The 22,749-nt window shown below is 42.3% G+C and overlaps 1 protein-coding gene across 2 annotated transcripts in view; it reads left to right on the forward strand.

Annotated features, from left to right (window-relative positions):
- Positions 1 to 22,749, forward strand: part of EXOC6B (exocyst complex component 6B) — a 436,117-nt gene that overhangs the window by 77,807 nt on the left and 335,561 nt on the right. For both annotated transcript variants that reach the window (XM_039540501.1, XM_039540502.1), the window contains exons 4-6: positions 83 to 173; positions 276 to 321; positions 3,724 to 3,928. In XM_039540501.1, the coding sequence (XP_039396435.1) occupies positions 83 to 173; positions 276 to 321; positions 3,724 to 3,928 (342 nt within the window). The remainder of the gene's footprint in view (positions 1 to 82; positions 174 to 275; positions 322 to 3,723; positions 3,929 to 22,749) is intronic.

A 22,749-nucleotide genomic window follows, 5' to 3' on the forward strand; every position in this document is an offset into this window, starting at 1 on the left:
TGAGTACACCATGGAGACATATACATACAAGCTGTTTTTTACCGCTATTGGCATAATTTAATTTTCTTTTCTTTTCTTTAAGTTGATAGTAGCAATGGAGGAGCTGAAACAATGTCGACTACAACAGAGAAATATTTCTGCTACCGTCGATAAACTAACATTGTGTCTTCCTGGTGAGGAATCTGAAATTGATCATTGCTACTTGTACAGTTTCATCTATATTTAATTTCATATATTTTGTCTTAATGTATGTATGTTTTTTCTTTTCTCCCCAGTTCTGGAGATGTACAGCAAACTGAGAGAGCAAATGACATCTAAAAGGTAAATTTTACAGATGGGTGCTTTGTGATTCTTCAATATGCATCAATCTGGAGGCCTAAGTTAGACTCAGCAAAGAAAGATATTCTCAGGAGTTGAGAGATCTATAGTGCAGTTTGCTCAGGTTCTAAACTATCTAATTTCTCATTAGTAGCTCTCAAACCACTCTTCTGCTCACTCTCTCTTCAATCTAATCCAAATGCAGGTGCAGATTAGAATAGTCGTTGTAACAATGTATAATTTTTCCTCATCTACCAGGTTTTTCTAGTGAATAGGTTCATAGCAACTTACATTTTTATTTATGTATTTAAATTTTACACACACATGCGCACACACTCCTATCCTAGGCTCACCATTCAGTTACATAAAAAACATTGAACTAGCAGCTGCTCCAAACTAGAAATAGCTAACCAGATATGAAACACCTCCCCCCTCATTCCTTTACCCAACAAATACTATGTGCTTCTGGATCCCTCAAAGCCTTGGGTAAATTGATATGCCTTGCTCCTGAAAGTCAGACTAGAGGGGCGAAGTTAGAGCATTATTTAGCTGTTCAAGAAGAGGTTTCTCCCATTAGTATGTCTGAGCATGGTATAAAGTAGCCTACTAGTTTGTCCATTTTTGACTGTGTATAGCATCGGCGAGGGGCTTGTCTGTTGACCGATGAGTTCATTAAAATGTTAATTGTAGCTGGGATTTGTAGCCTTTGGTAGTGTGTTTGTGGGGGGAGCTGGATCTGATCACAGTGGCGTGAACTGAAAGGAATTCATATGCCATATGATTCCCTCATTCTAGATAGTGTTTCCATGAACTGATTCTGGGAACCACTTTAATTTTTCTTTTGGTTGATTCATTTTGACTTGTATAGAAATTCTTACTGAGGGCATATTTAAGTAAAGTCTGAACACTTAGTTTTTGTCTGGATTTGATGGCTCTATTTACTAAAGCAGCAAAACAAATTAAACCCTTTTTGCATCTGTCTCCCCGTAGGGGATGGGTTGGTAGTCTAAGCTTCAGGTTTGAATACCCAGTCTCAGTTGGTTCACTGTGCGTGATGTGCTGGAAATGAAGAGCAACGTACAGTCTAAACCCAGAGAGCATTGACTGTACAACCCAGAGTATAGGAGAGATTGAGACCCAACACTTCCTTCTCCAAATTTCAAGGAAGTGAGAGATTTCCTCAGATGAACAGGACTCATTATTCTCATAAAGTGATGAGGAAAAACTGTACTTGAGCCTGGGAGAAAGAGAGATGGTGGAGATATTGCTCAATACACGAACCTGTCACCGCATTAGGATTGAACGCTGCTGACAAATAGACTGTTGACAAACCCCCAAAGAAGTGTGTGGATCTAAGGGGATTTTTCCAACCACTGGCTGACAGCTGAGGGATGTCCTTTTTGGTAACACTTGCATAGTTTTTTATGCCAATAAAGTCTCACTAAATTATATGTGGCCAGTTAGACAAGACAGTAAGGTATGTGATCCTTTCTGCTCTGTTTGTACATGAAAGATTACCAGGGCAATATTCATAAGAGTAGGCCCCAGATATTCTTGGCCAAAATTGCCTTCTTGCCCATCTGTGTACCTGGCTGCTATCCTTTCACCTCCAAAGCATGTGCGTTTCATTGGTGAAATGATCCCTCTGTGCGTGTAGCTTGTTAGGCACTTTGGGATCGTTTGGGGTGAAAGATAACCTAATGTAAGATGATGTTAGATATAAAAATATCAGTTTTCTGTAGTGGGTTGAGGCGCCGCTGTTCTTGTCCGAGAGAGCAGAACACAGTTGGAAGCCTTGCTTGTGCTAAGAACTCACCAGGGACTGTGGGGCTAAAGCTGCATTACTTCATTAATAAAAACCACTGGCCTCTGCACTTACTCCCTGCTCCAGATATTTTAGACTTTGTTTTCGGCAGGCAGTCGTAGACCTCATCAGTGAACACACACTGTCCCTGCAGGCCAAATTTTAGCATCTTCTTCTACTTCAATAAACAATATCCTAAAATATAACAAAACCCCAATGTGTGTTTATTCCTCCAGTTTAAGCTCTGGCTTTCTGTCCACTCTTAAGTTTCTCTCTCCAGAGGGGATTACATTTTATTGCAAATAGCTTTTTGTACCCCACTGTAATATAAATAGTGCCCCATGTTACAAGATTAAACTATGTGACTTCTGCTGCCCTTAATGGTCCTTTCAATTTTTAGTTAAAATAATTTCCCCTGACTTGACTGTATGTTTACCTAACAATTGTTTTGAAAAGAGATTTGAGTGTTATGTTTTTAAAGTGATATGGTAGTGCATATCTTATGCCTACGCATGTATTTTGCTTGAGTTGGGTTTTTTTACTCACATTCTCCTGGCCAAATTTAATCTCTGCTGTGTTCCTACTTAAATTTTCACCTCCCCGGCTTTTCCCTTTGGACATGGTATTCTGTATTACCTCTCCAAAACTGTGTCCTGTTATGGTTGCCTTATTTCACCCTAGAGACATGTTTGTGCTGATCAAAATAAATTTTCAGAGATATTGCTAACAGCTCCATAGTTAAGGTTTATGTGCTGGGACTGGATGACTGGATGGATCAGTCGATAAATTGCTGTGGTCTGTTCATTTCCTCTGAAGCATCTGGCGTCAGTCACTGTTGGAGGCAGGATACTGGGCTAGATGGGCCAATGTTCTGATGGTTTTCCCTTCATCAGATCTATGTTATGTTCACAATTAGTTAGCGTAGCTTAGTCCTTTTGGATGGAAGGTGAGTGCTATGTAAATGTGAGTTTACGATCAAATATGAAGTACAAAGGAATGGAAGTAACAGCATCAGAGCAAAACTCTTTGGGCCAACGATGGCCATTGTATCCTGAGCAGCACCTAGTCTGGATTCTCGGGGCACCATAGTGAAATAAATAAATGAAAAAGCTGGATACGAATAACAGTTTGCATTCCTATGATGCCTTTTAGCCAGGGATTTCAAAGTACATTTCAAACACTGTCTTATGGCACCCCTGTGAGGTAGGTGAGGGATATATATAGGAATTACTTGATCCGTCACTTAAATGCAGCCACTTCTAGCTTTTAACAGTGCTCGGCAATATTGACAGAATTAGACAGGTAGCCAGATCCAACTCTCAGTATGCACAAGACAGACATCTCCTTAGTAAAGCAGAGCCATTTTTACACAGTCACTTCTCAGAGTATGTCCACACTTTAACCCTGCTAAACCTCAGTTTATCTATCTGCAAATGTGAGAATAATTCTCCCCTATATTGTACATGAGCATTGAGGTGTGTGTGCTTCTATATATCCCCAGATCTCAAAACACTGTACAGAAGTGCTAATTTATTGCCATCATCAAATGGAACAGCAGAATAGTCTTGTATACTTCTGAATCTGATTTACACTCTTCCCAGACATTACCCTGCATTGAAGACATTAGAGCACCTTGAGCATACGTACTTGCCACAGGTGAGCCACTACCGCTTCTGCAAGATCATGGTGGATAATATCCCTAAACTGCGTGAAGAGATAAAAGACGTTTCCATGTCAGACCTCAAAGACTTCCTGGAGAGTATTCGTAAGCACTCTGACAAGATTGGAGAGACGGCAATGAAACAGGTAGGGTCTAGTGTTGCATTCTACTGATAAGCTTAGCATGCCTGTTCAGTTTTAACTGTCCTTTTCTATGCTAGGGTATCTAACGATTGTAGTTCAGTGTTTCAAAACTGCTTTAACTGTTAAGTAAGTATTGCTATATGAAACTGAATGATCCTTTACTGCTGCTAGGAGAGTCTGTTTTCTGTTTCTGATGCAGCTGCAAAGTGCTGACATGTTTTTCTGTACTTTGCCCATGACGTCTAGTAGCCCAAAGTCTAGGAGGCCGAGGTGCGTTGTATAATCCAGATCTCCCATTTAGCAGCGTAACCTGGCGTTTGTGCTGCTGTGCTGTGCATAGTGAAAAATTACAGAGCTGAAAGAGCCAGTGTCAATTTCCCATGGTCAGTGTAAAACATTAGCATGCACTATGCTTTCCTTGCATTGACTTTGAAAGCGATCCCTGGTTCATTGTACATAAATGTGTATTTAAAAAAACCCCAAAACTATTTACAGCCAGGAAATACGATTTTTCTCACTATTCTTTAAAACTTCTCAATGATTTTTTCTTTATCTTCTAAATGCCATTCTTTCTACAATCTTTTCCATTAATTGGTTTCCTTCATGTTGTGTCTGCTGTGTTATTGTCCTTCTTCAAAAACCCTCCTGCAACATAATATAGAATAGGCTTTCTACTCTGAGCAAACTTTTTTTCCATTCTACCTAGTACTTGCGTTAAGTCAAGTTAGCATCTCTGAATCTGCAAAGAAAATGGCTCTGATCATCTCATCCTGTCAGAGACTCAGGCACACATAGTAACAATGTCTGGAAAGTGTTTTTTTTGTCTCCTGGCATTTAAATTGGTCTTAGCATCAGGTAAATTCAGAACAGTTAATAACAGTTACTAGAAGACTAATTGTTTATGGAAAGACTTTTTTCTTTCCTCTGGCCATGAAAGCGAACCCAGTTTCGTGAAAGGTCATTCTTTGCCGTGTGCGTGGAAAGGAGTAATAGTTTTCAGTCATTTTTTTGGGGTCCAACTAATGAAGGGAATGTGCTGTTCTTCAGATATGCTCCATGGCTAGCTAAGGAGGCTTACTAATTGTTGGAACATAAGGGCTTGCAGATGTTCTGTCTGATTGTTTTAGTTTTTAGTTTCCAGTGTTGTCATTGTGGTGACATTGGGGGCAGGGGTGAGGCTAGTTAATGCATATTGAAAGCTCATAGCAGTATGCGTTGGTGTCTTGTGGGCAGAGGTGACATGGGAGAGGTGCACACATCCGCCGTGGGATGGGGAGGCAGCGTAAGAGTCCGATGAATCCATCTCTTCATCCTCACATATCTACATCCCACATTGCTTCATCCTCTGCTGTCTCTCCATCTCTGGCGAGGACACTCTGCCCTAGCCTTCACCTGCACCCTCTCTACTCTCATACATAGACTAGTCTCATCCTCACCACCTCCCCTTTCATTTTCTGCTACTCGCAATGGAGTGACTGGGCCACCTCAAACACATACGTTGCAGCTTCTGATCTGTGTCTCATGTCCCTCCATCGCCTTGCACTCACTGAAACCTGGCTCATTCCATCTAGTACAGCCTTTCTCATGGTGAGGTCTCCTCGTCTCTCTCACACGCCGTCCCTCCTGTCACTTCCAACGCTTCCTTCTTCCATCTTCAGTCTGTTCAAACTACACATAATCGGTCTCTCTTTTTCCCAATCCTCTTCCCCTCCAGGTAGTTATTATCCATCACCTTCCTCTTTCTTCTATGATTTAGATGTGTGTCACTTTTTGTTCCTTCCTCAGCCTTGGTTCCTTCAACTTGTATGTTGATGACCCCGTGATGACTTGGGGAATCTGCCTGTACAGCTTAGGAGTTTTGATTGATATGATGAAGTTGTTATGAAATTGCTGTATCATGGGATGCCCCTGTATGTATGTAGATTCCACCCTTGCTGACAGGGCTGTGTCACATCCCTGCCAGGCCAGGGATAATGATTAAGGCTACGTTTTAGTCGTGGGTATTATTAGTAAAAGTCATGGACAGGTCACGGGCTGTGAATTTTTGTTTGCTGCCCAGCCCGTGACCTGTCCATGACTTGTACTATATATTCCTGACTAAAACTTGCCTGGGGCTCGGGGGGAGGAAGGGGGGGTCTGGGGGCGCTGGGAGTGTGTGGGGCCTGGGACCCCTGCTCGTGCTGGGGTGGGGAAGGTTGGAGGGGCTGGCAGGCTCCCTACCCAGCTCTTTGCAGCTCCCCGGAAGCTGCAGGTATATCTTTGCAATTCCTAGTGGGAGGGAAGGCTGGGGGGCTCTGCTTCTGCCACGAGTGCTGGCTCTGCAGCTCCCATTGGCTGGGAACTGCAGGCAGGGGCCATGCGCAGAGCCCACTGGCCCCTCCGCCTAGGACCTGCAGGGACATGCCAGCTGCTTCTGGCGAGACCCCCTAGGTAAGTGCCACCCTGCACCCCAACTCCCTCCCCAGCCTTGAGCCCTCTCCCCCACCCAAACTACTGTGGTTCCCCTGAAGCCAGCAGCGCCATCCGCTGCAAAAGTCATGGAGGTCACAGAAAGTCACGGAATCGGTCACCTCCATAACAGACATGCAGCTTTAATAATGATGTGTCATTTGATGTCAACAGGTGGAAACACTTGAATGACAATAGGTTGGCTGAAGCTGGGCAAAGCTACTTCCTCCAACTTGTTTCGGGGGAGGGGAGAGGAGAGAGTGGAAAATTCCCAAACCAGAGAGAGACAAAGGTGACAAAGCTGGAGTTTTAAAAGGGTCTCTTGAGGTGAGTGGGGGAGAGACAGGGTAAGCCACACTGGAAACATGGGGCAGGAGAGAAGATGGGGATGGACCAGCAAGGGCAGAGAGAGTGTGCTGGGGGGAGAAGGCTCCATGTTTCAGAACACAAGCTGTGCACCACAACAGAAGGAACCTGGATGGCTCCTGTGGACCCTCTCCCCATCCCAAAGAATGCTCTGGAGTGGTAAGGAAACGAAGGCAGGGAAATGCATATGGGGTTTATTTTTTTAGTATAGAGCTGTGTATTTCTCATATAATTAAGTAAAGAGCAATGGTGTTAGAACCCTCTGCAAAGTCTATTCACGTGCCCTTGAACAGGTGAACTGTAGGCCCAGAACATCCACTGGGCTGGGATTCTGGGGGAGGGTGTGGCTGAGCTGTGTGGTGAACCTGAGGAGTCAGTACTTGTTCCATGGACTGGGCTGTGTGTAGTAAGGTTGCAGCTCTCACAAGGAGCATACTAGACAGAGCGTTTGTGCTTTGAGACTATATCTAGGGGCAGCACTTGGGCTTCGTTTAGACTCCAGAGGCTTAAATCCCCCAGGGATTCTGTGGCTGGATCCCCTCCCAGCGATGTGAAGAGTGCCCAAGACGGGGGTGCTCCTCACTGGAGCTGTCACAGACCCATGCAACCCTGTTGCCTCTGGCTTCTTCACCCGTAGCTCTCTGATTTGATCTTCAGCCCTAGTTAAAGTCTCTTGGCTACTGTTACGGTCACTCCCTGCATCTGGGCTTCACTAAGCACTGCTGTCTCTTTTGCCCCCTTTGAAAATCTTCTCTCTGATCCCTGCCTCATATGCTTCAGTAGTGCTTGATCTCATGCTGCCTTCCTGTTCGTCCACCCCCCCTTTGGTCTTAAAGGCTTCTGAATTGCATCACTTTGGATTACAGGGTTTTTTTTCCAGTGACCCTTTTTAGGCTGCACAGGATCTGTTGAGTATCTTTTGGTTACTTGGGGGGAAAAGTTTAAGAAGGAATTTTTTTTCCTTCTAGGCAGAAGCTAATAAAATGCTAAGTGAGACAGACTATTGGACCGAGGAGATGTGACAGCCTGACTCACGAAGGAGCAAATATTTAGAAATCTTGAGTATGCTCTACTGCTAGCTTCCATTTCTAAGAGCACCTTTTGTACAAAAGGATCCCAAAGATTTCTGCGGGCTTATTAAACTGAGATGCAAACTGTAAAACAGGGATTGCTTCGTCCACTGCTGAAGTGCATCTGTCCCTGGGTTGGGGCCTGCTGTTTGTTTTTTAAATGCACAACGGCACTAAATAGCAGCTTAGGAAATGATGCAAAGAATGCCACTTCCAATTGAAACTGCCTGGGAAGTTGGAATTTGACCAGTTCATTGGGTTTACTCTGGCAAAAGATCTTTAATGATCAAAAATGACCAGGGACCTAAATTTTGTGTTGCCAGCAACAGTGTCCCTTCATATTATATTGATGGAACTGAAGGAAAGAGCTCCCCCTGCTGCCTTACAACACCACTTCTTGCATCACTGTATCTTTTGCTTAATCTGTTTGGGTTCTGGTTGATAGTCACTCCGTAATAATATCTGGCCTGGGAGAGTGTTGAACAGCAATTGGCAGTTCTAGTGGGCTGCGATAGGGCCTATGCATTCGGCTTAAATGAGCATAGCCTACATTCTGTTCCACGCTCTGATTTTGCCAGTGGGGAGCAGAAAGAGTTTGATATGAAGGAAATGATGTTTTTGTAGCATTACGAATCTGAGGCCAATGATGACAAGAGCTGAACATTTCATTTTGTGATACTCTCAATGATCTGTCTTGGAGCACAGGAAGCTGTAGCTGTGTCTCTGGCGGGCATTCAAAGATGCTGGGAGTTGTTTGGCTCCCTCTGTTGGACAGGAAACTGACAGTGGGGGGTGAAGTCAAGTCATAGTTCCTGGGGTCAGTCTTACGAAGGAACCAGGAGACTTTTGTGTTGCTCCATCGAGAAACTGTTTTTGCATTCCTTTGACGCGTGTGTGTGTGTTTTAACTCTGAACCTTATTACCTATTATCCCCTGGGAATCTCTGCTGCCCCAAATATTGTTACTAAATATACAGCACTCAGGCAGATGAAAGAGTCTCAGTGTTGAACTTGCTTTAGACTTTGGCCCTGTGAACCTGTTTTTTTTTTAAATCTGAGTTATAGGGTTGTTGGGACTGAATTACATCTCATTAACACTTGATGATATCCAGTATGTATTTGTATTCTGTAGCTTAACATCTGAAATACTTCAGGCGTGTGAAAGAGGTTGCTTAAAATGGTGCTGCATGCTAAGTATCCAGTGTGAGCACTGGGAGCGTTTTGACAGGGGGGCCAAAAATAACCAATCCAAAAGTCATTATCGGATAAAGTTTGTCTGGATGGCCACAAACATCCAGCCTGCTTTTCAAAGAGACAGATGGAAACAGGCATATTTTTCATAGCATCTGTAGGATGAATTGTCCCAGTTTATGTTGAGTAGGTAGTGATCTCTTGTTACGAGTCTAAATGTGCTGGTATTCTTGTCATTTTTTTAAAGGTGATATTTAATTGTTTTAGCCACAGATCCTGTTGTTTCAAGCCAGATATAACAATTGTACGGTGAAAATATAGACCCATAACATTTTTTGACATCTTTCAGGTAGTGTAAAGTGTGACTTGGGGGTATGTATTCCTAGAAAGTGGTAAAACGTATCAGCCATCCAAATGAATGAAAATCTGTTGAGATATACGAACCTCATCAATTTTAATCTGTGTTAGATAGGCGTGCAATGTCTTTTCACACAATACTTTGCACTTCCTTGATGTCATTCATCTGAGGAACACAAGGCACTTACAAACACTGCCTTGTAACAGCCCTGTGGGAAAAGCAAGTATCCTACCGAGGGAGAAACTGATAAAGATTAAATTACACTGTGTGACACTGGGCAAGTATCATTTGCAGATCTTAGAATAGAATACAGATCTCCTGACTGCATCTTTTTCTGAAATTGCTATGTACTAGGCTTCATACTTTTTTAGATATAATACAGCACCTCATTGCTTGCTAAGGTTTGGACAAAGATCACTAAAGTATATCTGCATATATGCTGCTATCATAATGCTACACTTACTATTTAAAAGGAAATGTCAGCACAGATGTCAGATTTCTTTCATATTTTTCTAACTTCTTTTAATCTGAGACCATAATTGCTAATATGCATTAATTATAATTGTATAGTTATTTGTGGTATCATTACGGGGTGAAGTTAAGGTTGTTACGGCATTCAAACATTGCATTTCCATACCCTAGTATGTTTGGATTTCTTTTAAATTTCCTCTGAACTCTGAATTCCCTGGATTTATAATGCTTAGTTTTGAGGTACAAACATTGTTGACACTGTGATGCCCTTAGGTTGAATAGTACCTAACGTGTGTGATTCCACTGAAGCCAAGAGGACGACTTGTTGTATAGGGTGCTACTAATCAGTGGTTCTCAACCTGCAGCCCGTGGGCCACTTGTGGCACAATTAGCATAAGCTGTGACCCATGTGACATCCTCAGGGCCATACAGGTAGTATTGGATGCATCCCACATAACACAGTATGGGCCGCATATGTGGCCCACAGTGGTAAATAGGTTGAGAACCACTGGCTTAGTAAAGGGTTAGCTGGCTTCCAGAACCCTGATCTGAGGCTGGTTGGGACCTAGTGTGAATCTATTCGGCTTTCTGTTTCAGGTTGCTTTCACAATGGCTGACATATTTCCAAACATCTGAGGACGTTCTTGTCAGTTAATTTATTTGAATTGATGGTGATAAGTAGAGACGTGGCATGTGGCAATTTCAGTATTATTGGGAAATCCTGCTATGTCCCTGTGCTTCGTTTTAAATGTAAACACATGCACACCATCCTGAGCCAAATGAGCAAAGCAATTCCTCTCTGGAAAGAGGGATAGAATGACATTTTCTCAGACTGCTGCTAGAACTCCAGATGCTGATTGCTGGCCTTTCGATGGCCCGGGAAAAATGTTAAGAAATGCATTTTGTGCAGTGTTTTTAATTATCATCATCCCCAAGATTTTTAAACTTTGTATAATCTTCTGTAACACATATGGAAGTTGTTTTTTCTTTGTATGTATATTTTATAGTAAATTAGATTTAACTGTACTTCTCTGAATGCATTGTGCGGAGAATGTCCCCGCTCTACTGTGTGTCAGACTCTTGGCAAGAGCAGATCTATTCCAAAGGTCGTTTCTTGTGCTTTGCCTTTCGTGCTTGCCTTGTTTCAGTCTTAGGATCTCCTGCCACGTGGGCTGCGTACACCAATGCCAAGTTTGAGGTTAGTTCTTAATGTGCTTGTAAGATCCCTGTGTCGTGCTTATTACTATGGAACCCTGTTTTACAGACATGGCCGAGCACTGATCAAGTATTCCTCAGGTTTCAGAGCTTCCACTGAATGCTTTAATCTTGTCCCAGGCCAGATGTTTTCTTTAACAAGCAAAAAAACGACAGTAAATTAAAATAATGTTGAGTCTGACAAAAGCAAGGTAACTTTAAAGGGGAAAAACCCTGTTAAAAGGACCAGCCAGGTCACCTAGTGATGGCGCAATGTCAGACTATCTACTTTGTTTCGCTATTCTAATTTCACTCTTGTTTTTTCCCCGCCTGGTTAGTTTGGTAACGTGGAACTGATTTTCTGAAATACTATAACTGCAACAGAAACTTAGTTTGGATGCTGTTGTTGTTATTTGTATTAAACTGATGTCTTCGGGGACCCCCCTGTGCCAGCTGCTTTTCAAACAAATGCTATGAAGACAGTCCCTGCTGCAGTCTAGGCTTGTGACAAGAGGCAGCAGGTGCATGAAGCAGACAAATAGGAAGGAGTTTGACAAGGAAGCAGTGAAACAGCATGAGGTCTTTCTGTAGTAGATTATTTTACTATTAACAGCTGTTTAATCAAAAGATGCCATTTTAATACGGACTAGTTTGAGAAGACTTAAAATGTTTTAGTTAACCATGTAATGCATATGTGTGCAGACAGAGAGAGACTAATTGAATGGATTAATATTCATTAAACTGTCAAGCCATCATAAAATCTCCTCTTGCCAACCCACTTTCTGCTATCAGCCCAACCCTATTAGAAATAGCTTGAGAAAATAAACAGGCTTTCCATTTTATTTCAGTACAAAATGCCTGTGTAAAAAGAAATATTCATTTTTATTTCATCTTTAATTTTTCCTTCTAATCTGAGGCTGCTACCTCATTAAGATTTGACATGTAAAATTGTATTCTGACTATTTTACGACTGACTGAGTTGATCACTTAGCACTGGCCATTCACTATATAATTAATCAGAAAATTTCCTAGGAGAGATTCAGTAAAGTGTCTTCCTCCAAATACTGTATTTGTAACTTAAATCTACACATTCTGTATGGTCAGGGTGAGATCTTCAAAGGTTTACAGTTCCTCTTTATAATGGTTAGAAACTGTTGAAAAATGCTCTCTGGGTTCTAAATATCTTTTCTTTCAAGACTACAGGTGTTTGAGAATCCACCACATCCCTGGTATGTTCCAGTGATTAATTGCACTCTTGTGGCTGGCCATCTCTGCATTAGGAGGTCACAGACAGTAAAGGATTGGATGCTATTGCAAATTAGGACAGGTACATTGGCTAAGCTGTGCAAGTAGGGGAAGTGTGAGCCCTGGTGAGCTAGAGTGTTGATACTAGCCTGTCTGTCTGTATATCTCTCTCATGAGCATTATTTTCATCCAAAACAGAGGCAAAAATATTGGTGTAATACCTTCCAAAGACTGGGATTTTTCATACAAATTGTACCCAAGATGCTTTAGAGCTTACACAAATAGCTGAGATGGGGAAATATCTGTTTAGAGTTGAGATTGAAAAAGAGATGAAGTAGGAAGATGTAAAAAGGCTTTTCAGGATAGCAGGAGATGCAGAGGAGAAGACTCTTGCATTGACAATAGGGGGATTGTGTGGAGAACCAGACAGGAGACCAGTGCTACAAGAATAGATGGCACAGGGACATAAGCAGAAAGAGCTGGAATAACTAAAGGAAAGATTGTAAGAATGATTTAAAAGTGGATCCTGAAACGAATGGAAGAGCCAATGGAGTTGGCCAAAGGTAGATGTGATGTGATGTGGGAGGGCTTCCTTGTACGTGTGAGGAGGTAGGCATCAGCATTCTGACCAGGCTTGGAGTCTGGTGAACTGGGACTTGGGGAAGCTAACAGCCAAGGAGGAAGGAGATGAAGGCATGGATGAGGATTTCAGTGGAGGTGGAGGCCAGTGGCACACGTGGGCCATGCTGTGGAGGTGGTGATAGGTACATCTGCTGACATAAGCACGTTTCTGTTCCCATGATGCGTGGTGTTTGAGGTCTTTATGCTTTCCTGTGCTTTTTCCCACATCACAAGATTTGAGCACAAATGTGCTTATTATCCTAAAAGAACTTTTATTCTAATGTTTCCTGGCTTTCCGTGGAATGTTTTCCTGTTTATTTAAGAGGAACTCTGTGCCTTTAAGTCTGTGTTTAACATTTATACTTTATAGAAATTTTATTAACTAATGAGGATTCTTCTTAATTTTTTATGACCTCAAAAATTAAACAGCTAAATCACAGAGTTTATTTGTTTCAGTGTATCTGTGACTAATGGCCGCAGGGACTATAGTATTCCTGTAGCATACCAGGCTGCTCTATGGAACTGTCCGTTGACGTGTCTACATCATTCATAAGTAAACTCAAAAGTTTAATTATAGGGCAGCCCTGTGCTGGACCAGCTTCTCCTCTAGTTGCTTTTTAGGTCATTTTAAACTCCCGAAACCCAGGGATCTTTCTCAAAATAAATCTTTCATCCTCCAACTGTCATAACATTCAAGCTACACTGAAAAAGTCTAACAAAAGCCAAGAAATATCAAATTGAAACCAGCCATTTTTAACTTAGGTCGTGCCTACTTGTGGTGCCAGAGAACTGTAGCTATAGGAGATATTCTGGAATACCACACTGAAGTGAGCTAAGGGGGACCGTTCAGTTTACGTACATCACTTTACTGCTGGGACGCTATCTCATCGCTTAGCACAGTAGGGCCCCAGGCTTGGTTGGGCTCTCTAGGTGTTAACGTAATAACGTTTAAGAGTTTCCCAAATTAATCAACCTTGAATTATTTTTAAAAGTCCCTTTAAAAGTTTTCAGTGTTAGGTGCTTGTATTGTGTGTATGTTGTAACTTCCCTTTACTGTCTGTAGCTGGTGGATATTCTAGTCACTGTACCAAGGCGGACAGTAGATATTACAAGTAAAGTGGATAAGGTTCTGGGAGCCCATGTTAACATAGTAGGGCAGCAGAATATGTAGTACTGTGCATGAATATGGAACTCCTCACCTGCAGAAGTTAACAATTTACAAAGATGGATGACCATTAATTTCACTTGCAAATGGGGGAAGCTGAGTACAGACTGGTTAAGTGACTTGTCTGAGATCACGCAGCAAGTCTTTCACAATGTCAGGGATAGATCCCAGATGTGCCTAGAATTTTGTATAAACGTAAAACTGCAGAGGTTTGTTTTAGAGACTATATGTTGGAGTTTGGTCTGGGCATTGGATCTATAATGACCACCAGTGGGCAAGACTTACGTTTTATGATTCATCTGAAAGATAGCTCCTCTGGCTGCATGTTGTCCACGGTACGTAACACCACCCTGGGGCACCATCATTGCCAGGCGACTTTTAGAGGTGTTCTTGATTACTGACCTGGGCCAGCCCTTTTCAGTTAGTGAGATCTGAGCAGATGACAGGTAATATGGAAAGGTGCGCCCTCTAACACTCAGCATAAGCGCATTTCAGCTCATTGGGAAATTCTGGACTCTGGTGTGCTAATGAGTTATAATAGAACATATTAAGGGACTATTACACTTTACAGTGGATCTTACTGATTAAGATCTCCATAGCCTCTAACTCCCAGAGCACACTTTATATGACAAATTACAAATGGGTGTGTGTGACCAAAACAAAGTGAAATGTTTCAGCAAACTAAGTTTTTTAGGGTTTTTAATTTAACTGAAAGGTGGGGAAGAGGTGAGGAGAGTGAGGGTTACAGCAAAAGACAACCTGATTGCTCTTATACAGGAACTGGTCGAAAATGGGAAAGTACTGTGCCATTGATCAGAAGCATAAAGAGGATGAATCCACAGAACACAGCAATAAAAGGGTATTTCAAGGTAACAAGCCTTAGGGAATTAAGTGTAGGTAGGCGTGGCAGAATTCACGTTTATTTATACAATCTTTATGGATAATATCCATTTATTTTTAAGCATTTTTTTTGGTTTGTAATGATTTGAATTTTCATAGTTGTGGGAAATTGAGAGGTCAGACAATAATTCTTTAACAATAGAGGTTGAGATTCAAAAAATTAAAGCTTTCTGACCAGTAAACACAGTGTCAACATCATATGTCAAAATATCCAACATCAATAGCCTTAAATCAGGCTCTAAGTTCCCAAGTAGAATTTTCTTTGCCTAACTGTAAATTTTGATTTATGTCAATGGAAACATCCTTCCAAACCCAAGAGTAGGGCCATTGGCATATAGAGTTATTGAAATTGAGGAGCTACCTGAGTTTATACTAGCTGAGGATCTAACCTGTAGGTCGTGTGGTGGTGGTGGTTCTTCTGGTGTCTTTGTCACAAGCGATATGTTTTTCCAGAACCTTGTGTACACAAACAATGGCTCTTTCCAGCGCTGCAGTGAGGTCCTGCTTTGTACAGGTCTCCCCAAAAAGTGTAGTGCAGTGCAATGGATAGATCTGTTCCTTGCTAGAGGTAGCCCTTTTTGCATGACCTTTTGTAAATACTGTATGAGTAGGAAGAATACATATAACTCACTCCCAAACCTCTGTTCTTAAATTGGGAAGTGAATTTAGGTCCAGAAATCATGTGGTAGTAACATGATTTCATATGTAACCTCAAGTTTGAGTTCTGCATCACCCATGAGCTTTTTAAAGTTTTTATGTAATAAGGAAGATTTTGAGGGGGGTCTCTCTTTTCTCTGTGTCAGTTAATTTTTTGGTTGTGGCTTAGTGTCCATTTGATACTCAGTAACAAGCAAGAGGGGTCAGTGGCGAGAAAGCCTTAGTGTTCTGTTTATGGTTTTGGTTTTTTTACGTTTTTGTGCATGAATTTAGCTGTTGTGAAAACAAGGAATGACTAGAGATGACTAAAGCCAGGCATTGAGTTACCAGTCACAGCACAAGCTTTCCTGCACGGTTCTGCACTGTGTGATATCTATCATGACTTATAAGCAGCCTGCTATTAGTTCTGTGCCTTGCTTGAATTTAGACTGCCTGTTATGTTGAATCTACAGTATGCACAAATGGACAAGGAGGATGACAATTTAACAGGGTTAGAGCTTGTCTTTACAGGTGTCAAGACTGATTCCCCACTCTGGCACTTCGAGTGCAGAAGGTGGGGGCCACTCCAGGCTGGTATTAAACTCCCAAGGTTACAGCTTTTTTCTGACCGTGGCTTGGTAAACGCTGCCTCCACCCAAATGCAAAAACCCTTTTTGGAACCCAGGAAGGTGCACTTGGGAATTCATTCCTGTGGGGTACCCTCAAGCTCTCCCCTCCCCCCCGCCCCCCTGGGGAAGAGCTGAGAAAGAAAACAAAGGAAATCAGCTGTTGCCACCAGCTAATTAAACAACATGTGCTCAGACCTTTTAAGACACACAACCAATCAGCTTTTTTTTTAAAAAGGGAAATTTTATTATAAAAAGAAAGGAAACACATCTGGAAAATCAGGCTATTGCTAGATTTTATAAAGCAACTGAAAAGGGGTTAAACACCAGGAATGGCTCCCTGGGGTCCAGCTTAACATTACAGAAGAAAACAAAAATACCTGAGCTTAGCACAGAGGAAACCCACAAGCCAAAATAAAGAAATAAACCTGATTGCATCTATCTGAACATTCCCTGTCCCAATGAATCCTTCTCGGTACGGAAGATAATTTTTCATACCCGGTTCAAACTTTACACAACATTCCTGCTGCCCCTGTCTCTTCAGCCAAGAGAGAACAACCGAGAGACAAAGGGAAAGCTCCTCCCCCTATTTTTAAAAACTTCTAGCCTTCCCATTGACTCTTTTGGTCAGGTGCCCACTCCCTTCCCTTTACCTGGGGGACTTTGCTAACCCTTTACAGGTAAAGCAAGTGGAGAACAGCCACCAAGAGGGACTAACTGGCTGGCTGGGTGCCTGTAAAAGGGAGCTACCCCCCTCTTCTTTTATCACAACAGGGGAAAAGCTACTATGGAACTGTCACTAAACTGCTGCTTAACCACTGGAACAATTTACAATGGTTGTGGTGGATTCTCCATCACGGGCAATTTTAAAATGAAGATTGGATGTTTTTCTAAAAGATCTGTTCTAGTTCAAACAGGAGTTATTTTGGGGAAGTTCTGTGGCCTGTTATGTAGGACGTGAGACTAGTTTATCACAGTGGGGCCTTGTGGCCTTAATCTAGGAACCCCCTGCCACCAGTCCTGGTGAATTTTTTCTTAGTTGGCTCCCCCCCTCAGATTTTAGCTCTTTCGTATGATAAGACTGAAGGAAGCATCTTTTCTGTGGTAGAGAAGAAAAGTAAGAAGGGGAAAAGTTTTGAAAAATGCCGCAGTGACATAAGTGCCTAAATCCTATTAACTTCCAGTGAGATTTAGGCTCTTAAATGCCTAAATCACTGTTGGGACTGGGATTTAGGCATTTAAGTCACTTAGGCACATTTGATAATGTTACTCCTGGTAGTTACTGGTCAAGCTTCTCTGATGCTTGTGGACTAATGGATAGGAAGCAACGTGAGACAATTTGGCTACTTCACTCAGTTGCTCACTTCAGTCATTTTTCCAGTGACACTAATCCGGGATTCTTTGTTTCATCTGAAAAGAGGGTACAGCTTGCAGCACCAATTAATTCACTGCTGGCAGGCACAGCTGCAATTTTTACAAATCTGATTTTATGTTTTACAACTTGCTGTTTAACAGAAGCCTCTGTGGCCACCCCCATACTGCAGCTGATGTTTTCCTGAATTCACTGTGACTCTGGCTTTATACTGATGAGGGCTATTTTGCCTGCCATTTCTATTGTCAGTGGGAATTTGCAGTAGGAAATCCACAGCAAAATTATATGCCATCATGTGCCAGCAATGCCCCTCTGCCATGTACATTGGCCAAACCGGACAGTCTCTACGCAAAAGAATAAATGGACACAAATCTGACATCAGGAATCATAACATTCAAAACCCAGTAGGAGAACACTTCACTTAAAGGTGGCAATTTTGCAACAGAAAAGCTTCAAAAACAGACTCCAATGAGAAACTGCTGAACTGGAATTAATTTGCAAACTAGATACCATTTACTTGGGCTTGACTAGAGACTGGGAGTGGCTGGGTCATTACACAAGTTGAATCTATTTCCCCATATTAAGTATCCTCACACCTTCTTGTCAACTATCTGAAATGGGCCATCTTGATTAGCACTACAAAAGTTTTTTTTTCTCCTACGGATAATAGCTCATCTTAATTAATTAGCCTCTTAGAGTTGGTATGGCAACTCCCACCTTTTCATGTTCTCTGTATGTATATATATCTTCTTACTATATGTTCCATTCTATGCATCTGATGAAGTGGGCTGTAGCCCACGAAAGCTTATGCTCAAATAAATGTGTTAGTCTCCAAGGTGCCACAAGAACTCCTGTTCTTTTTACAGTAAAAGAAGTTTGTTTGAAGGGCTGATGAATTAATTCCTTGGCTTAGCAATTAGGTTTATATAGCAAAAACTGCTCCCCTCCCTCTCTGTTTGCAGGGTTTGTTTTAACTTCCCAATCTCTAAAGTATAATCATTTATGGAGATCTCTCTTTATTTTTATTTTTTTTAATACTTGGCATGGGATTTCCAGGAGCACTCAGCATTGACCTAATTCTGCTCGCATTGAATTCAGTGAGGGTGGTGGCATGGACGTGAGTGGGAGCTGGTAGGCCAACAAAGAGCATTTCTGAAAAATCCCAGTCTTAATTTTTAAATTGAATAAAAATAAGCAAGAACAGCTGCATCATATGATCATATTGATGACTGAGATTGTAGGGCACAAGACGGTGGAGAGAGAAGATTTTTGTTTTAGCACGAGGTGGGCATGTAAACAAATTGACAAAGCTGCACTGTGAGGAGCAACAGAATTGTGACTCAAAACTATTATTTACCGTTTGTGTTACAAATAGAATCAGAGATTGAGGCCCCTTTGTGCTGGGCATTGTCACGAAGACAAAAAGACAGGCCCTGCCTCAAAAAATTTGCAATATTGTCGTATGGCAAGATGTGACCGGTGGATGCAACTAACGAATGTCGTGGGAGGAAGAAAGAGGATTGACTGAAATGAAGCAAGTTCTGTATGGTAGACAATAGTCCATGTCACCACCTTCCTAGTTGCGGTTGAGAGGGCAGGGTTGCCTTGTTAGTCTCTAATAAGAATTGCATGAGGATTTTTCTAATCAAGCTACTAACAATCCAACACTCCGTAGATGGAAGCTCAGGCTGTTTAATCACTGTTTTTGCTCTCGCTTCCGACTCTGTTAAATCCCCTAATCCCACAATAATCATAACAGCACCTAGTGCTGTCTGTCCTCTTAGCACTTTACAAACAGGAGTCCTCACAATGCAGGGTGAAACAGGTGTGCATTATCGGCTATTTACAGGTGATGAGTTCTGAGCTATCGGGAGGGTTCCTCATTTAACGAAGGCCACAAAGGGAATCAGTGATAGAACTGGGGTTAGAATTTGGAAGTTCCTGGCTCATCCTATGCTCTGATCACCAGAGAAGGCTGCCTGTTATGATGTGCAAACATCCTGGACTTTTCAAACTTCTGAAGGAGGGGCTTAGCAGATGGTGACACTTCTGTCATCGCTAACCTTTTTCCACCCCTCTTAACGCTGTTTATAGTTCTGCTAACCCATGAAACAAGTGCCCTGGGGGTTCTCCTTATAAGCAGACAGCAGTATAAACAAACACCCCACAGTGTCCTCGGTACGCTGCAGCCTTTAGGAGTCTTGTTTTCAGTTCTGACCCCACAACCTTTCCTCTGGTTGGCAGTGTGCTGGCGTTGACAGTTCGAATGGTTCGGCCAAAGTTGAAAGATAATTGCTAGAGGAGCAGCGGCTGGGATGGTATGTGTTATTCAGCAGGACCCCCTTGAGGCGAAGCTTTGAATCTGGTGCATATTTCAAAGCATGTGTTAAACTTTATGTGATACTGATTAAAACGGAGGGCTTCAGGGTGAATTGGCAGGGCCCCACAATTGCATCTGCCAAATGACATGCAAAGAAATGTCTTGCTACAAGATCGGGGCTAAAGTATTTGTTTTAGCAGAATCAAACACCAAAGAGGGAAAAGTGACTGGACACCATGAATGTGTACTATGTACACAGCAGTACGTACACGTCCTGCGTGAGTCCTTCTGCGCATATGGTATTTCAATTGAAAGCCATTTATTTGGAAACCCATATGGAAATAATAGGGTTTTTTATCATGTCCTTCAACTTTGTGTTCCCACTGAGCAGATGTAAAAAAGTGAGAGATTAAATGAACACAAGTACTGTAAACCCTGGTTAGAGCCACTGATGAGATGGAACAAAACTTATCTTTCAGGATAGTAACAGACCTTGTATGCAATCAGTCATTACAGGAGATCTGGTCCTGACAGGTGCAGGCTGATTGCAAATCCTTAAGAGATTAAGTGGCTGAGTGCTTTATATTCTTCAGTGAGTTCTTTTTTTAAAAAAATAAGGGTCTCAAAGTGCCTTGCAAACAGTTGAGCTTCACTTTCACAAGGTCTCTGGAAAGCGGGTGAAGATGAGTATTTCCATTTTATAGATGATGAAGCTGAAATGCAGAGGGTTGCATTGTTTGGACCAGGTTTCACCATGTCTCAGTGGCAGAACTGAGAGTGGAACTTGAGTCCTGACATCCAGTTTCCACCTCTAATCACTACTCGTGCTCAGTACTTTTATCTAATTGCACTACAACAGCAACTATTGTTGGAAATCTGAAGCAACATCTCACCGAAGTAGGTGCCCAGTCCACAATGATTTGTAGCAAAACGTATTGAAGTATGGCTAAGGGAGGTTAAGGGGCCAATTTGTGGTCTTTTTCAGGGGCCAATGGGCTAGAATAGGCTGTGTGTGTGGCCTATAGGGAAATGGGATTGTGGTGCTCTGGGGACATGTGGGGTGTAGTATTTGGAGGATGGCAAAGTCTGGGTTCTTGGGCACAGCAAGTACCACTAGGGACAGTGGGAAATTTAGGAAAATATCAGAAGAAAGTGGCAAATTGGAGAAAGCACTGGGAAATGTGTTGCTGGGGAGATAGAGTGGATGATTGTGTTGGGGGAGGGATAGCTCCGTGGTTTGAGCATTGGGCTGCTAAACCCAGGCTTGTGAGTTCAATCCTTGAGGGGGCCACTTAGGGATCTGGGGAAAAAATTGGTCCTGTTTGTGAAGGCAGGGGGCTGGACTCAATGACCTTTCAAGGTCCCTTCCAGTTCTAGGAGATTGGTATATCTCCTATTATTATTATTATTTTTTTACAAAAGACAGCACGTATGAGCATAAGTACATCACTTGTGCATATACTTCGATTCCTGAGTATTCAGCAGCTCTTTACCTATGTCATATTAACCCTTTAGACAGTGAATGGAAAACAGCACATGTAGATTTCCAGACCAGGACGTTGGCATGATGCTTTCCGCCCACTGCCGCAGGTGAACAGCAAGTACCAGGCTGTATGTACAATGTCTTTTATTAGTAACAAGCTGCAAAACTGGAGAGGCCAATTAGTCTTCAGTTTTATATTTCTAAGGTGGTATTTAAAGCAGGCTTAAAGTGAGTTTCCTTAACTTGCCAGTTCCTGTAAACATACAGGAAGTGTTGGGTCATCCATGTAAAGTTTTTTGTGGCCTGTTTTCATAAGCAAAAATCCTCCTTTTCTCTAAGCTCATTAAAAAGAGCCCAAACCACCCCTCCCCCTCTGGCTGTTTTTGGTTTGGCTTCTGTTCTTGAGGTTCCTAGAGTTTCTTGAGGATCCCCAACCTTTGTCTTCAGGCTTCAGTGTTTCCATTCAGGTTTTGTCAAGAGCAAGTGTGGGGCGTGCTGTGTCCTCTTTTCTTGTGTGTGATTGCCGGCATGCCCAGGGCCCTCTCTTTGGCTATTTGTATTGAGTGAGGGCTATGATGTTTTCAACTGTGCTTTATTTAAACTACTTTGTGTGTCTCCTTCCAGGATCTTGATAGAATAAAAAAGTTGAGAAAACCCTCAGAACACAAAATACATCAGGTTTGTCACCACAGATCAATTAGCAAAGTTTCAGCTCCTCCTACAGTTTAAAACGGATGAGATGTGTATAAATCAGCACAAATCGGAGCTGGAGGGATATATCTGCTGGGCCATACTTATTCCTAGAGAAATTCTTCTCTCTCCTACCATTTCACAGCTACCTCCTCAGCCCTTCCAGTCGGCTCCTGCTGTTCCTCTGGGCTAACAGGTACAGTAACTCCTCACTTAACGTTGTAGTTATGTTCCTGAAAAATGCAACTTTAAGTGAAACAATGTTAAACGAATCCAATTTTCCCATAAGATTTAATGTAAATGCGGGGGGTTAGGTTCCAAGGAATTTTTTGAGGGGCAGACAAATCATTACCTTGATTGTGAGCTGTTTGGGACAGGGCCTGTCATTGTTTTTTACTGCCTGTATATCAGACAGCACGCAGTGTGGGCCCTGATCTTGTATTCGGCCCCTCGATGCTGTGATAGGGCATGTGCCTCTGACATTGACACTAGATTACTTTTCCAGTTGTCTGGCTTTGCAGAAGCAACCTAGGTCTGATCTGCAGGTTACTGGGAATTAAGACTCTTGACTTGTATTCCCAGCTCAGATCCTTGCTGTGTGACTTTGGACAAGTCACTTAACAGTTCTGTGACATCATTTCCTTTCCGTGAAACGGGAATGCCACCCAT

Source organism: Mauremys reevesii, linkage group 5 (genome assembly GCF_016161935.1).
Source record: "Mauremys reevesii isolate NIE-2019 linkage group 5, ASM1616193v1, whole genome shotgun sequence".
Lineage (NCBI taxonomy): Eukaryota > Metazoa > Chordata > Testudines > Geoemydidae > Mauremys > Mauremys reevesii.